This window comes from Malus domestica, chromosome 10 (genome assembly GCF_042453785.1).
Source record: "Malus domestica chromosome 10, GDT2T_hap1".
NCBI classification, from domain to species: Eukaryota; Viridiplantae; Streptophyta; class Magnoliopsida; order Rosales; family Rosaceae; genus Malus; species Malus domestica.
The window spans coordinates 13,057,337-13,073,228 of NC_091670.1; the positions used below are offsets into that span (position 1 = coordinate 13,057,337).

The 15,892-nt window shown below is 35.4% G+C and overlaps 2 protein-coding genes across 2 annotated transcripts; both read left to right on the forward strand.

Annotated features, from left to right (window-relative positions):
* The first annotated feature begins 3,974 nt into the window (after positions 1-3,974).
* LOC103454489 (CDPK-related kinase 5-like) lies at positions 3,975-11,471 on the forward strand. The gene is made up of 11 exons (XM_008394075.4): positions 3,975-4,905; positions 6,804-6,934; positions 7,183-7,224; positions 7,311-7,419; positions 8,552-8,630; positions 8,724-9,020; positions 9,109-9,221; positions 9,685-9,792; positions 9,894-9,956; positions 10,057-10,224; positions 10,956-11,471. Exons 1-11 carry the CDS (start codon positions 4,363-4,365, stop codon positions 11,091-11,093), a joined length of 1,791 nt encoding a protein of 596 aa, XP_008392297.1. The 5' UTR covers positions 3,975-4,362; the 3' UTR covers positions 11,094-11,471.
* Positions 11,472-12,904: 1,433 nt separating this feature from the next.
* On the forward strand, positions 12,905-13,562 carry LOC139188560 (TMV resistance protein N-like). Its single transcript, XM_070806169.1, has 2 exons — positions 12,905-13,368; positions 13,550-13,562. The coding sequence occupies exons 1-2, from the start codon at positions 12,905-12,907 to the stop codon at positions 13,560-13,562; spliced, it is 477 nt and encodes a 158-aa protein (XP_070662270.1).
* The last annotated feature ends 2,330 nt before the right edge of the window (positions 13,563-15,892 follow it).

Consider the following 15,892-nt stretch of genomic DNA (forward strand, 5'->3'; position numbering starts at 1 on the left):
CACCAACATCAAGAAGGTCTTGGAAGTTGCTGAAATGGTATGGACTGCTATGATGTTGTCACCACCATCTAAATTGCCCACAAAGAAGAACTAGAAGCTTTACTAACCATAAATCGGCAAATGAGGAAATCACGAGCATAAACAAGCTCCTTGAAATGCTATATGAATTCCTAAACCTATTCTTTGTTAAGAGATTTTCTGATCTTAATTTTTGTTTTCTATTTTATTCATGAATTTGTTTATTTATTATTATTTTTCATCTTCATGTCTTTTTTGAAGTTATTTTTATTATTATTTTAGTGTCCAAGTAAGCAAATAAGTGGAATCTATTGTTGCCACATGTACGTATAACGGAAAAATTAATTGGGACTTAACGAATGTGACATATTCAATAGATTGTGTACTTATTTGGAATGTTTAAAAATAGGAAACTTTAACGAAAAACTTCTGATATTGTTCACTTTAACAAAAAACCACATTTTTATACTAAAAAATCAATACTGATATTATTCATTTTACCCTTTATTTTGTTCTTATTGGGACCAATTTAAAATGACACTAAAAGGTTGAGAGTTTTAGATACTTAGGCATAAGATATATGGTAGAACTCTCGCTCAATCATTATCCATAGCCACCTTCACGGCTTCACCACCCTTCCCATTGAAAATGCCAACCTCCCCCACCCTAGCTGCTATACTACACAAGTCGTTCGATCACCTCTAAAACACCGCATTTGCACTTCGAAAATTTCAAATAATCAAGAATAGTGATTATCAAGAACCTCACCGACAAATAACCGGATTCTACTCACCCAGCGGCAAGGAGGTCAGAAACTTGAACTGTTTTGCAGATCCTGGTTCGGATTGTGGATCTGGGTGAGGGAGTGGAAAATGGAGGTCGGGGGATAGGGGAGCTCGGAGATGATGGGGTTCAGGCTGAGTTGTGTAACTTCGACAAGGAGTGGGGACTGGGTTTTGGGCATCGAGGGGGCAGGCCCGGCCCAGGTGAAGTGTGGGTTGGGCGACCGTCTGGGGTCCAAAAAATTTATTAGGACCATCCTAGGCATCCAAATTATTAGGACGGTATATTCATATATATTTTCATAAAAGTATAAATTTTTAAAAGTTGGTTAAGTAACAAAGAAATTTAAGTAGAGCTAGTGGTTTTTGTTGTTTGAAATTAATGAGGAGGTCTTGGCTTCAAAACACTATGTATGTTTATTTACTTTTCAATTTTTACTAATTTCTTTTAATAAGAATATAAATATATAGAATTTAAACAAATGATAAAAAAGTTGACCATAAGTGGTGGTTTATGTTGTTTAAAATTATCAAGGAGGTCCTGGGTTTGAAACAATATGTGTCTTTTTTTAACTTTCCAACTTTTACAAATTTATTTTCATAAGAGTTTAAATTTATAAAATTTGTCTAAACGATTAAGAAGTTTAATCAGAAGCAATATTTTTGTTATTTAAAATTAACGAGAGATCTTGAGTTTGAAATTCTATGTGCATGTTTATTATTTTCATTTTTACGAATTTCTGTTTGGTTGTTAATTTCTTTTTAATTACTAGCTATTAGTTATGTGCGTTGCAATGTTTAAACATTCATTCCAATATAAGTCTAACCTTCACGAAAAGAAATGTGTAGACAAAATTTGTAAATCATATAACATGTCACCAACAGGTTTAATTTAGTGCTCATTCATTGCTTATACATATCAATTAAAGACTAGAAAACATCATTATTTTTTTAGTCCCATATTGACAAGGTTAATATATAAGAAAAAACACATCATGATTTATATAAAAACACTTTATAAAAGTTCAGATAGATGGAAAACAAAACTCATCGTCTATCTACTTGTAAGCCTGAGTTTTTTTTGTTCATTTTCTCGATACAAAATGAATTAGTCTCTCCGTGTGTTCTAAATTATTGAGTTTGAAGTACTTTTCTAAGTATAATTTTATGAAGTCTTACATGTAAAACAAATAATTTTTTTATATGAAGTTATGGCACATATTTTGGTGTCGCCTCGAGCCTCAAAAATCTCAAGACTAGCCCTGCACGGGGGTGTGGGCTTGGTGGAACCGTGGAAGAGTTGGGGAAATATTTTGAGAAGAATTAACCTTTAGTTATTTTAATCTCAAATATGCTATTTTTACTATCTATTTATACTATCATTTGTATCATCTCTCTAATAGAGATGAGATCCACATGCATTGGCAGACTTCTATTAAAAAGATGGTACAAGTGATGGTATAACTAGATGGTAAATGTAGTAGTTTGTTTAAAGGGAACTTTAATGAAAAGCACCCGGTACTGTTCACTTTAACGAAAAACCACATTTTTACACTAAAAAGTCAATCCTGGTACTATTCACTTTACCCTTTATTTTGTCCTTATCATTAAAATTCAAAGTTTTCAAGCCCTTTTCATTAGTTTTCCTTTGTTTAAAATGTTTCAAAGACAATATCTTTTGCACATGTGGCACCCACCTGGCGTACGAACAAGCAAATAATGGACCCATTTGTGCTACACCTACATAGAAAACTTAGATGAGGATCCTCTCTGGATTTTCACATCTTATTCGTTCATCGTGCGACTAGTTTTTGTTAGGTATTGTTTATGTTTAATTTTAAATAAGAAATTAAAAATGATTTCTAACCGCATAATATATAATGAACGGATAAGATGTGAAAATCCATAAGATCCTCACAAAGATGTTCGAATGGGATCCAAATCCAGAAAACTTAACAACAAAACAGCATATGGCAAAGTGGGACACAAAATATGATATAGGAGGTCGGTCAGGATAGAGAAATTAAATTTATAGATAAAATTTTCAAACTATATGATGTGTCACTAATAAAAATAAATACGTTTAATAATCTAATCATCAACTCCTATGTCATTTAGTTTGCAAAATGAGACTCACAAACATTTTTAGGGGACAATAGGGTAAGCCTTTTATAAAATTCGTGTACCCTTAATTCAATTGAGTTTTAACTCAACTATAGCAATAATCTCTGAACTTTATCTAACGGAGGTAACATGAAATGACCAATACTCTATATTTTATCAAATTCAAGATCACATCTAATAAAGTTCTAGTTCAAGAACAAAAACTATAATTGAGTTACAATTCAAAAACTATTACTCCAATTTCCTCGTAAAAATAGTAGCTATTCATATGTTAATGTCGAGTAGTTTATTTTGATCGATGCCAACATTGGTCCCCCTGTTTATTTGACAAGTAAATGGACTATCCAAATCATTTCTGGGCAACTGAAATCTAATAAGGACAGTATATTTCAACATCTAAGCAAAGTATAATGGACTCTTATCACTTTTCTTTTTCTTGCTTTTGCCAATGGCAATGGCAATTCCCATTTTTTGCGATTTTCATTGTCCTTGCGTCATGTTTAAGAATCGACGAAAAATAATGCTACATTTATTATTTATTTGTACTATCTTTGTAATAGAGGTAGGTTAGACAACTTATGTAGATCTTATCTTTATTAGAGAGACGATATAAATAAGTGATAAAAGTAACATTTTAATGGATGAAAGACCACCCTAGTGCCAAAATACCCAATCTCAAGTTTCCCCAACCCCTAATTTCTAATTTCACCGAGAAACGATAAACATACCATTTTTAACCTCTCAAACATCATTGTTTAATGGAGTAGGATTATCTCCCTTCTTTTTTTCCCTCCCCTTCTATTTGAACAGTCAATGTTAAGTCACGTCAATATCTTATATTAATTTTTTATAACAAGAAAAAGAAAAAATAAGAAAATGTGAACGGAGAAGATGAAAAGAAAAGGGGAGGAAATCCTAATCTTTGTTTAATTTTGTTTGTTATTTTTGTTTGAACGTATTTAATTCGATGGTCAAAATTCCAAATTATCATGTGCTTGCCACGTGCCCAGTGGAGATCACACAAGACTACAATCTACAGCTCACTTCCACACTTTCATCTCCCTCAGTCATCATCCCCTGGTCCTCGTCCCCAACAAATCCCCATTTTTTCTCTCTCTCTACACATTTACACCTTTTCCTGCCTTTTATTATTAACTCCAACAGCACCACCATCCTCTGCTCTCTCTCTCTCTCTCTCTCTCTCTCTCTATACAACACAAGAAAAGTGGAGCAACAGCAGCGCCTACAAGCATTCTCAAACAAAAATCCTATAGCCAGAGCTAGAGCTAGAACTACACTCCCACTCAGTTCACAATGCCACAACCATAACCATTGAATTAAGCAGCTTTTCTGCTTTTGCTGCCCAATTAAGCAACCTTAAATCTTCAATCTTTCACCCATTTTCTCTCACTCCTCTTCTCAAACCACAGAAACCGCCATGGGAGTCTGCACTTCGAAACCTCCAAAGCAGAACCCATATTCCCCAAGGGACGTAAATGACCCAAATCACCCTTCCCAAACCCCCAAATCCCTCCCATCCCACACTCCTCACCACCAGAGAGACGACGTCGCTTCACGCCAGTCCCAGTCCCAGTCCCCCTTCTACTCCTTCTACAGTCCCAGCCCTGCCCATTACCTCAAGAAGTCGTCCCCGTCGCGGAGCAAGAGCGCCACTTCCACCCCCAGCCGGTTTTTCCGCCGACCCTTTCCGCCTCCGTCGCCGGCGAAGCACATTAAGGCCGTGCTCGCCCGGCGGCTGGGCAAAAAGGCATCGGCTTCAGTGGCGATACCGGAGGACGGAGAGGAGGAGGATGGGGTTGAGCTGGACAAGAGGTTTGGGTTCTCCAAGGAGGTAACGAGTCGATTGGAGGTTGGGGACGAACTGGGTCGAGGGCATTTTGGATATACTTGCTCTGCTAGGTACAAAAAGGGGGAGTTTAAGGGTCAGCAGGTCGCTGTGAAGGTCATCCCTAAAACAAAGGTTTGGCGTAATGCTCTTATTTGCATGTATGATTTTTGGTTAATCTATAATTTGTTTGTAAAGATTGGATTTTCTTGCTCTCATTTGCATAATCTTGGTTGAAAAAATCTGGGTTTTATTTCTATTTTTTATGTCTTAGTCATTCTTCAAGGTAAAACCTGAGATTTTAGGGCAATGTTGAATAGTTGTTTTTGGTGTTGTGGGCTTGGGTCTACGCCTAGAGCTGATCGACGGACCGCTTGTGATCCGCTTCCCTCCCGACAATTTCAAGCACTCTTTGACTCTCTTTTCAAAGTCCTTTTCATCTTTACCTCGCGGAAGCAGGGAGTGGTGGTTTACAGTGTGATTGTTCTTTCGTAGCTAAGTAAGGTCGAAGATCCTTCGAGGTTGCATGTGGCACAGGGAAGATCTTGCAAGATCTCGTCATGTGTTCATATCAATTGACCGTTGTTTAGTTCTTCTAGATAGGGAATATTAGGCATTTAACAAAAAAAAAAAAAAAAGATTTAATAAAAATACAACTCTACATCTTGGAACCTTGAGTGAAAGGGGTGTAAAGTGACCAAGTTGTTTGTTTATTGCTTTTCTTTGGTCAATAATAGGTATTGATCTCTTGGCTTACTTGATCCACCTTAATGAAAGTACATTGTTTTCTTTAAAAAAATGTGTTATCTTTGGTGACTGATTGAATTCCATGTAGTGGGTATAGGAATAATACAACTTTTTTTTTTTTTTTTGGTTTAATGGCTTCTCAGCCATATAACACTTCGTCGGTTCCTAAGATGTGACAGTTCATTCTACATGATGAACAAAGAATACAGTCCAATGGTTGTGAGTGGACTGTGGACCTACTTATTGACGAAAGTAATGGTCCAAATTGTGGTCTTGACCTTCCCACAGATATATAATTGAACTAAATCATATAGCACCGCTCGGATAATAGCCAGTAACAACCCAATGCTTACAGACATCCGGAACTGCCGAAAACTTTTGGTGGGTCACATTTCATAATCTTGGCCAGATTGTATGACGCTTATTGTGAGAGGGAAGGAACGTTGTACTTAATCTTGTATTGTTTTGTTTTTGATGATCATGTAGCATGAGGTGGTTCACCAGTAATTGGAGGTATATGATTGACAGTATATTCTTTTGGACAAAGTTACAAAGATGTCTGTCCAACCAATACTAAAGGTTTAAGGGACTCAACCAATATCCATGGAGGTTGACTCAATCTATCCACTCCCTCATCAAAAAATAAAAAGATGATGACTTCTAGCCCTGGACTTTGCCTTCCTTCCCTAGAAGTCCCCTGTAAAAGAAAGAGGGGTAAAAAGTGAAGAAAAAAAAAATTAGGGATAGGAGTTGACAACTTTGTAGTTTTTAATAAACTGCAAGTATGACTCATATGCTGGGAATTATCTTTGTAAAGAATAGTGTGTAGTTTTTAATAAACTGCAAGTATGACTCATATGCTGGGAATTATCTTTGTAAAGAATAGTGTGTGAATTTATTCATGTAAAGTAGATTGGGTTTATGAGCATTGAACAATGTAAATTGGATGAGGTAAATATTCCAGTTGCCTTGAAAATAAGTCCAAGATCATGAGTAGTGATGGAATACTGGTATACAATTGACTTTCCTGTTTCCCGAGTAAGTTTGGAGGGGAAACATAAGATATGATTGCTGTGAGATTTTGTTTTACGAGAGGTGCCTTTGGTAGTTGGTTTTACTTTTAATACATGCATTTTCTGTATTTTATTTTGTTATGGTTTCTTCTAATGGGGGTAAGGCTAGCCGACATTCACCTCTTCCAGACCCTGCGTAAAGCGGGAGCCTTGTGCACTAGGTACGACCAAAAAAATGGTTTCTTCTAATGACAATGTATTGTTTGTTGCTAGATGACAACCGCTATTGCAATCGAGGATGTGAGAAGGGAGGTCAAGATATTGCGAGCCTTGAGTGGACATAGCAATCTAGTTAAGTTCTATGATGCATTTGAAGACAGTGATAATGTCTACCTAGTAATGGAGTAAGTTAAAAATTTAAATTCCTGTTTAAGACTACATCTGGTTATGTTTTTTCACAAGTAATAGTGATTGACTGGGTAAAAATTTATAACACTAAGCTTGTGCCTCTTTCGAGCACAAGCTTATCGTTATAAATTAAACATCTTCAGTTGTTTTTTCTCTTATGTAATTTACAGGAAGATTGTTTACTTCCCTCTTAAAGATGTTTGACGTCTCTATGGCATTCATTTTTTTTTTCCTGACATTTCAGGTTGTGTGAAGGTGGAGAGCTTTTAGATAGAATACTTTCAAGGTATATAAATTAAACATCTTCCATAGGGAATTTCAGATGATGATTTTTTTTCTTTCTACTAACTGGATATTCTGTTTCTTCTGAAGGGGCGGGAAATACTCAGAAGATGATGCGAAGACTGTCATGGTGCAAATACTGAATGTTGTCGCATTTTGTCATCTCCAGGGTGTGGTACACAGGGATCTTAAGCCAGAGGTGGAATAAATCTCTCTAATTTTCTTTTATTTAATTAGCAGATGAGATGTGTGCTTGTAATGAAGATCCAGGTGTAGGCAATGTGGACAAAGGTACCCCTATGAGAGATAGTTGAAGTGACTAAATGAAGGGGTTGTTCAGAATTTCTAGCAGTGAGTGAGGCTGGTTAAACTTGCCTGCAGCATCCCCTGTTTTTTTTGTTTTGTTGTTTTTGGGGGGGGGGGGGGGGGGGATGAATTCTCGGACAAACTTGATTTAGATTTAAGTGTCCCTCCACCTCGCCAACCCCCAAGACTGTATACAAGGAATTGAACAACACAACAAATGGTTACTTTTATACAACTGAGAGATTGCAATAGAAACCCCTTCTGTTTCAATTGACCGTATCTGTAGTTTCCCAATCTGGCCCTGAATTATCCGACTGTTTAAAATGATTGGTACTTATACATGGTTGATGTCTTCTGGACTAAGATTAAACATCGTCCTGTAGCAGGACAAAAACCTATTTGTCTTCTGGAAAAAATCTTTTTACTTTAGTAGTTAGTACTATTAGGCAGCTCCAGTCTCGTACAATCTGTCAATAGATTGTTGCTGGGTGTCATAATTACTCAGTTCACACCTTAGGTTCCCAGATTCCCATATTTTGTGTTTATTTTTTACAGGGGAAAGAAAGCTTGACACAAATAATGGTTATATAAATCTGATAAATTTTAGTTTAATCATATAGGTGGCATTATGTTCTGTCTGGTTTGGAGGGGAAATATTTAAGTGACAGTTGAATTAGTAAATCCACAGCGGCTGTTCCTACAGCATCTGGTTTTGAACAATTGGAGAAATAACCTGAGACCTGACCTACATTTTCTTGTTCAATATTTTAACTTATGTGCTTGTTGAAAAGACATTTATGTGGGAAGTGTAGGGTTTCCAAATATTCAAACTAGTTAATCGGCTTATATTCCACTCATATTGCTCTGTCAGATACCTTGATATATGTATCATCATGAAAGCTAGAAGTTCTTGGCAGTTTTTTATTATCTTATACTTGATATATTTGTTATTGTCGGTTGTGCTTTCTAAATCTAATTCTCTTTATGTTAAGCTAATGCTTTTTTTTTTTCATTTTTGTTATCAGAACTTTTTGTATACCGCCAAAGATGAGAATTCCCAGTTGAAAGCCATTGACTTTGGCTTGTCAGATTTTGCCAGACCAGGTTTGTCCTTTCTTCAATATTTTAGCTTGTTCTGTTATCGATCTCTCGTATTTTGATTTTGGATAGGGTTTTAATATTATTTCCGTCTTACAGACCAGAGGCTTAATGATATTGTTGGAAGTGCATACTATGTCGCACCCGAAGTTCTGCATAGATCTTATAGTACAGAGGCTGATGTATGGAGTATTGGTGTAATAGCATATATTCTCTTATGTGGTAGCCGTCCATTTTGGTCCCGGACTGAGTCTGGAATTTTTCGGTCGGTCTTGAAAGCTGATCCAAGTTTTGATGAAGCACCTTGGCCCACTTTATCTCTTGAAGCAAAGGACTTTGTCAAACGCTTACTGAACAAGGACCCTCGGAAACGAATGACAGCAGCTCAGGCTTTAAGTGAGTTTTCCATGTCTGTATGATCAGATAAGTTTCTGCTACCATTTTCCTGAGTCACTGGCTATAACTTTTTTTTTTTTTTTGGCAGGTCATCCTTGGATCCGGAATTATAGTGACATAAAAGTGCCACTTGATATTTTAGTATTTAGACTCATGAAGGCTTATATGCGATCATCATCCCTTCGGAAGGCTGCTTTAAGGGTGTGTATATGTTTTCACTGACGAAAAGTGAGAACATTTTCTCGAATTTTGCATGCTGAATCAGATTCTTGGTCTTAAGAACTTTGTATATCAAGTCAAATGATTGGGTTAGTTTTCTTGATGGATGGGATTTTTGTTTGTGCCTCTTAAAAAATATAGAATTGGAAAGTAATTATTAGTATTCCATTAACTAATAATGACGACTCGGTAAAACTGATAATTATCTGTTCTCATTTTTTGTCTGTAAGGTCATGTGTATAATTACTGGAAATAAGAGAGGTTTCTGAGATGTTATCGGTTAATGCTTGATGATTGCTTCATCCAAATTACTCTTCTATGTGTTTGTGTAGTTGTGTTTTTAATTATTTATTTTTGTTTATTTAGTATATCTTTTTATTCTTTATATTTTGAGATGTATTTAATCACTCTCTTAACGTTTCATTTCTGTAAATTGATGTGACAGGCCTTGTCTAAGACATTGACTATTGATGAACTATTTTATCTGAAGGAGCAGTTTGCTCTATTGGAGCCAAACAAAAATGGAACTATAACTCTTGACAATATTAGAATGGTTGGTATCTCTCTCTCTCTCTCTCTCTCTCTAAAACACACATACACACACACACATATAAGTTGATAGTTAAAGTATTCTTTTTTATTTTTCCTGGATAGGTCCTCACGAAAAATGCTACAGACGCAATGAAGGAGTCCCGCATTCCTGATCTCATTTCATCGGTAATAACTTGGTTGCTTCTGTGAATATTTCTATGGTATTAGGCTCAATAGGTTATAAAAGTAGTAAAGTACTGACTGGTTAGTACTTCTCCCATGACAGCTAAATGCACTTCAATACAGAAGAATGGATTTTGATGAGTTCTGTGCAGCTGCATTAAGTGTTCATCAGCTCGAGGCACTTGATCGTTGGGAACAACATGCTCGATGTGCATATGAACTTTTCGAGAAGGATGGAAACAGGGCAATTGTCATTGAAGAACTTGCTTCGGTAAGTTGAAATTTTAATGCTACATTTGCAGTCTGCTATATGTTAAGTTGAAAGTTTAGCAATCATAAGGTCGATTTCTGAGTATAATAGTATGTTACTTATAAATTGGACTTGCTGACATATCTAGAAGTTTCTGTTTTACTCGCTACATTTCTTAAGTAACATACTTTTGGTTAAAAGAACGGTGTAGGGAGGGAGAAATAGAGTTCTGGATAAACTATACTTTTTGGTGCTTAGATTTTGATTAAAATTTCAGTTTGGTCTTTTCATTATTTCGAATTTAAGTAATCTGGTCAGCTCAACTGCATATGTTCTATGACCGACTTTTGTCATCAATGCAGCAGTTAGTGCATTATGTCAGTAAACCATGGACCACAATAACTAGTGAAAACAAAAGCATGATTTTGGTGCACAAAAGACTGCATTGCTTCACTTAAAAATTTGAAAGATCGAACTGAAACAATAGAAAAAGGACCAAACTGAAGATGAGCTGAAATTGAATGCTCATACTCCCATAGCATATTTTCACCTAGAGTTTTTAATTTCTAAGATATTAGCACATCCCATGCATCTGCATTCTGGTAGCATCCGCCCTTCGTGTCAAAATTTTGATGTTGATTTGGTTTTTAATTTGGGCCCTCTGGAACGAAAGATTTATAAGGCTCTGTTCAATCTGTAATGCACTGGACTGAGACTACTGTAATTCATACTCTCTCCAAATTGTGATTCAGGAACTTGGGCTTGGTCCTTCCATCCCACTTCATGTGGTTCTCCATGACTGGATTAGGCACACTGATGGGAAGCTAAGCTTCCTTGGGTTTGTGAAATTGTTGCATGGTGTGTCCAGCCGGGCGTTTGTAAAAGCATAGTGAAGATACAAAGCATTATTTATGTACGCTTTTTATCCAGCAGAGATTTGGATGTTCAAAAAGGGGCGTTTTTCAATCCGCTTTGGCATACATGTTAAATGACCCTTCCGGCCAATTCGTGAAGATGGGTTCAAACTTGCCGGACACTGCAGGTGCAAAAGCTTGGTTACCAGTTCGAATGCTGTGTTGATATTCGAGTGTAAAGCTGTAGTTTGTTTGCCGAAATGGGCGATTACAATATTCTTCAACTCCTTGGATGCATTGTACACATTAAATTATCTTGTCTCCAACATCTGTTTAGTTGCCTTGAAACATGCTTGATTTGCCTCAGTGTTGTAAAACTTCTCCATGGCTTCAATTGAAAACCAAGCTTTACCATTTGGCGTATTGCGATTTCTCATGATACGTGCACTCGTAAGTTTTTATTTAAACAGAGTGCACATAAGCAGGAGATTGCGGAAATCATTTCCCAATTTTTATTTAAAGAGTTCAGCATGACCCATCAAAAACTGAAAAGACAGGAAAAGAAGTTGTTCTATGCATATGCAATAGCATAAAGAGCCCATTGTCAATTGATTTTATATTTTTTGTTTCTTATCCACTTAATCGGTCTTTATATTTCATGCAATTGAAAGTTGACTATAATTTTTTAGGATCCAATGCGCAGCGTCGGAAACAGGGCTAATCAAGTATATAATATCACCACTATGATCAATTTTCACAACTGGATTAGTAAACAGATGTGATGCTAATCAAGTTGCCTTAACATAAGTACATCTTTTAGCATAAATCCGCTTCTTAAGGATCTCACTCAACTATGCTGGGGCATCATCATATCGATAACATATCAACAACTGTATAATCAAATACTATTGAAAATATATATTGAACGACATATCAATTGTTATTGTATGTTGTTATGTTGTCAATATGGATTTCTCCTCCGGCTACAGTTGAGCGAGATTCCCACTTATGGAGTGTTTTCCTCTACGCTAGATTGCTTTTTTTTTTTTTTTTTTTTTTTTTTCTCAGTTAAAGACGGAGAAAAACACTAGTAGCTGCTTTGAGGAGGAGCGGAAGGTTTGATTGCATAGGGCCTAATTTTGAATGGGTCTCCAAAAATAAATTTGCTATTTAAATAAAAAAAAACTGTTTTTTTTCTTCAATTTTACATTAGTGGGGTTACTATTACTTTCTTTCCAACTTTCCCACTATTATGATTTCTTAAGCAAACTAATAATAATTTAGTGGCTACTTAATACTACAGTCTAATAATATTTATTTTTTCTTTGTAAGAGAGATACTATTTAGTTCCCTTCTTAAATAATATCATTGTACAAAAAATAATAATTTATTAGGGCGTGCAAACACAATCACAATTCAAACTTTAATGTCAATTCTCACTGCCACTTCGCCCTTTTATTTCCCACACTTTTCTTTTTTCCATGGACTCGCCCTTTAAATCATAATTTTATGCCAATTGAAGAGAAATTCTCAAACCACTAAAATAATTCAAGTGTTTAGTGTGACGCAGTGGAGACTTCTATTAAGGTTAGGTATTTATTAGTTAAAATATATTAAGTTGGAATTGGTAGGTTTAGGTATTTCTTCATCTCATTGAAAATTTATAATCAAGTGTTTCAAACTTAAGTTTTTGCTTTCTAGCATTAATACATTTTTTTTTTGGAAGACTATCTTAAGGCGGACTTCTTTATAAATTTCACACAGGGCTTCGAAATATCAGAGACGTCCTTGAAAAAAAAAAATATATATATATATAAACAGGAAAGTCTTTGGCATAAGTAGCATTAATGTCATCTCTTCCAATGAGCACTCAGTTAGGAGCCTCTTCTTCATATGATGTCTTCCTTAGTTATAGAGTTGCGGATACACACAACAATTTCACATACAATTTGCACAGGAGTTTGCTTCATAAGGGAATCAAAACCTACCTCTATAGAAGAGGAGAAGAACTTCCATTACCGATGCTTCTCAAAGTTATCGAAGAGTCGAGGATTTCGATCATTGTATTCACCAATAATTATGCATCCTCGGATTGGTGCCTGATGGAACTGGTTAAGATCCTCCAATGTAGAGAATCAAAGCAACAAATCGTTTGGCCAGTATACTACGAGGTGGATCCTTTGGACATACGTAACCAGAAGGGTAGTTTTGGTGAGGCACTCGCTAATCATGAATGCAAGTTCAAGGATGACATGGGGAAGGTGTGGAGATGGAGGGCAGGTCTCACAGAAGCATCAAATTTGTCTGGCTGGTACTTCTTGAATGGGTATATATTTCTAAACCCTCCAACGCAGTACTGGTTAGAAATAACTTATTTGTTTGGGGTGTCTTTACTAATAACCTATTTAAAGTAAAAAGGAAGTGATTTCCGCACTCATTTTTCACGTTATGCATTTTCCTCTTAATTTTGTTCGTTGATTTTTCTTTTATAGTTATTCAATTTAATGGCTAGAAACTAGATAGGAGAGCACAAAAGTGAAAAGGGAATGTATAATAAAATCCCGTAATAGAAAGTTTTTTTTTTGGTGTGTTATTATTTTTGCCATTTTAGGATAATACTTGCATCTTGGAAAATGCATATATCCCACCCCCTTAGAATAACGTATTTTTACCGTATAAATTTCATAATCGGAGCATTTCAATTTCTTAATCTTAATCTTCAATTCAAAAGATTTTTAGTAGGATAATCTTCAAATGAAAATTAAAAAATTGAATGATTAAAATTGTAAAACTTATGCGATGAAGATACGCTATTCACAAGAAGTGAGATATGTGCATTTCTTTATAGAGATCCAAGTATATTACCGAAATAGATATTTCAAAAATGTCAACTCATTAACTGTTTCACATGATTTTAATTGGCAGGCACCAATCTGATTTTATACATAACATCGTCAATGAGATTTCAACACAATTATGTTGTACAAAAGTTTCTAACTTAGACATTCAAAAAACTCTCAGTAAGTTATAATGCATTAGAAGATCCGGGTGAAAGAAGCTTTCCTTGACATGGCATGTTTCTTAAATGGTAATAGTAAGAAGTATGTGATAAAGATGCTACAAAGTTGTCACCTTAATGGGTAAAGAAATTGTTCGACGAGATTCTTTAACTGAGCCCAGCAAACATAGCAAATTGTGGTTTTTACAGGGATGTCGAGCTATCTTCCAATGGAAAACATGGTAAGTACTTATTTTATAGTGTTTTCTCTTGTCAAGAAACATCTAACGTGCACCTGTGGACTAGAACTTATTACAATCGCGAACAACAGATTTATTTGAAACACACTTTTATTCGTTTAGTAAATTGGTTTGTTAATGCAAGTGCTTTTTCATACTTGGAAATAGGGCTGGTCGTTGGTGTCAGAATAGGGCACATAGTATATCGTTTCTAAGAGAATGACACAAAGATCAAGACTAATAAGCTTTTGCTCGTAGAATAAGGGCAATTTTGGCCAAAATATTTTGTTTACTTTTCCAAAACATAGTTTTAAGTTTAGGGATACTTTTGAAACTTTGTTAAATATTATTTGTTTTATTTTCTATTTGAACGTACAAAAATACTCTTTCTTGGTGTAAGGATTGTTATCTTTTGCTTATTATCAATCAAACGTGAGTTTACTCTCCCCTTCTTCCTAATGAATTCTAGGGTTGGCTAATTATTTCTTACTGAAGAATTATCGTTCGACTCTCCTTATTATACGCCGCTGCGTCAGTTCCATGCAAGTAGGAGATGCATGCGATTAACAGTATGATATGTGGTTTATTGTTATATTCAACTGTGTCTTGGTACTTTATGGAAATGAACATCCAGTACATCAGAATTGGTACATGTCATTTGGCCTATGTGGTACTCCTCAAGCTTCTCTCATTCTCTATCCACCATCAACTTATAAAAAACTATAATGTCCGAAGCTGAACTAGCTAGTCCACACGTGCATGCACCAAGTAATTAGTTGGAAACTGCTTGGCAAATGTGATGCGAAGCAAATTGCCTAGTGTTTACGCGCTGACTATTATTTTCTGACTACAAATTTCTCCAACTTTTAACAACATACAAGTTGGAGGAAGACTTTAAGGAAAGGGATTCTCATTTTTTTTTTATAAAAGTGGGGAATAGTTGTTAGGCCTACACCACATGGAACTTTAATGATTCGAAACGTCTATTTTTCAAGTTGCACTTCATAGACCATCTTTGCAAAATATTAGTCAAATAAAAAATATTTGAGGCATCTAATTGAGTTCAAAGAAATTGACAAACACTTTATTCTCTAAAAAACAATGAAATTTCAACGTGATAATTAAATAGGCAAATGGTTTCGGATTAAAATAAATTTTTGCAAAAATGATTTATGAATTGAAACTTACAAAATAGACAGTTTGATCGTTGAAATTCCACATAGAGTGAGTCTTACAACTAATCTCCAGTTTTACCCCAAAATGTAGATCCCTTTGGATAAAGGGAGTGTGTGTGGCTAGTCGAATAAATGAAAAACTTTTTTCTTTTCTTTCAACTGTACATAAGGGGGGCTATTTTGATTTCTTTAGCAAATAAATAATAGTTTAGCGGCCACTTAGTAATACAGTTTAACAATATTCATTATTATTTTTAAGTAAGAGATTTTAGGTTTTAATATCATGAATGACGAGTTCGGTACTAAATGTTGTGGCAGATCCATTGTGTAGCCCATCTCCTTAGTGTAAAAATATCTTTGTATAAAAAATAATAATTTAGTAGGGTCTGTAAATACAAATACAAATCAAACTTGTATGTCAAT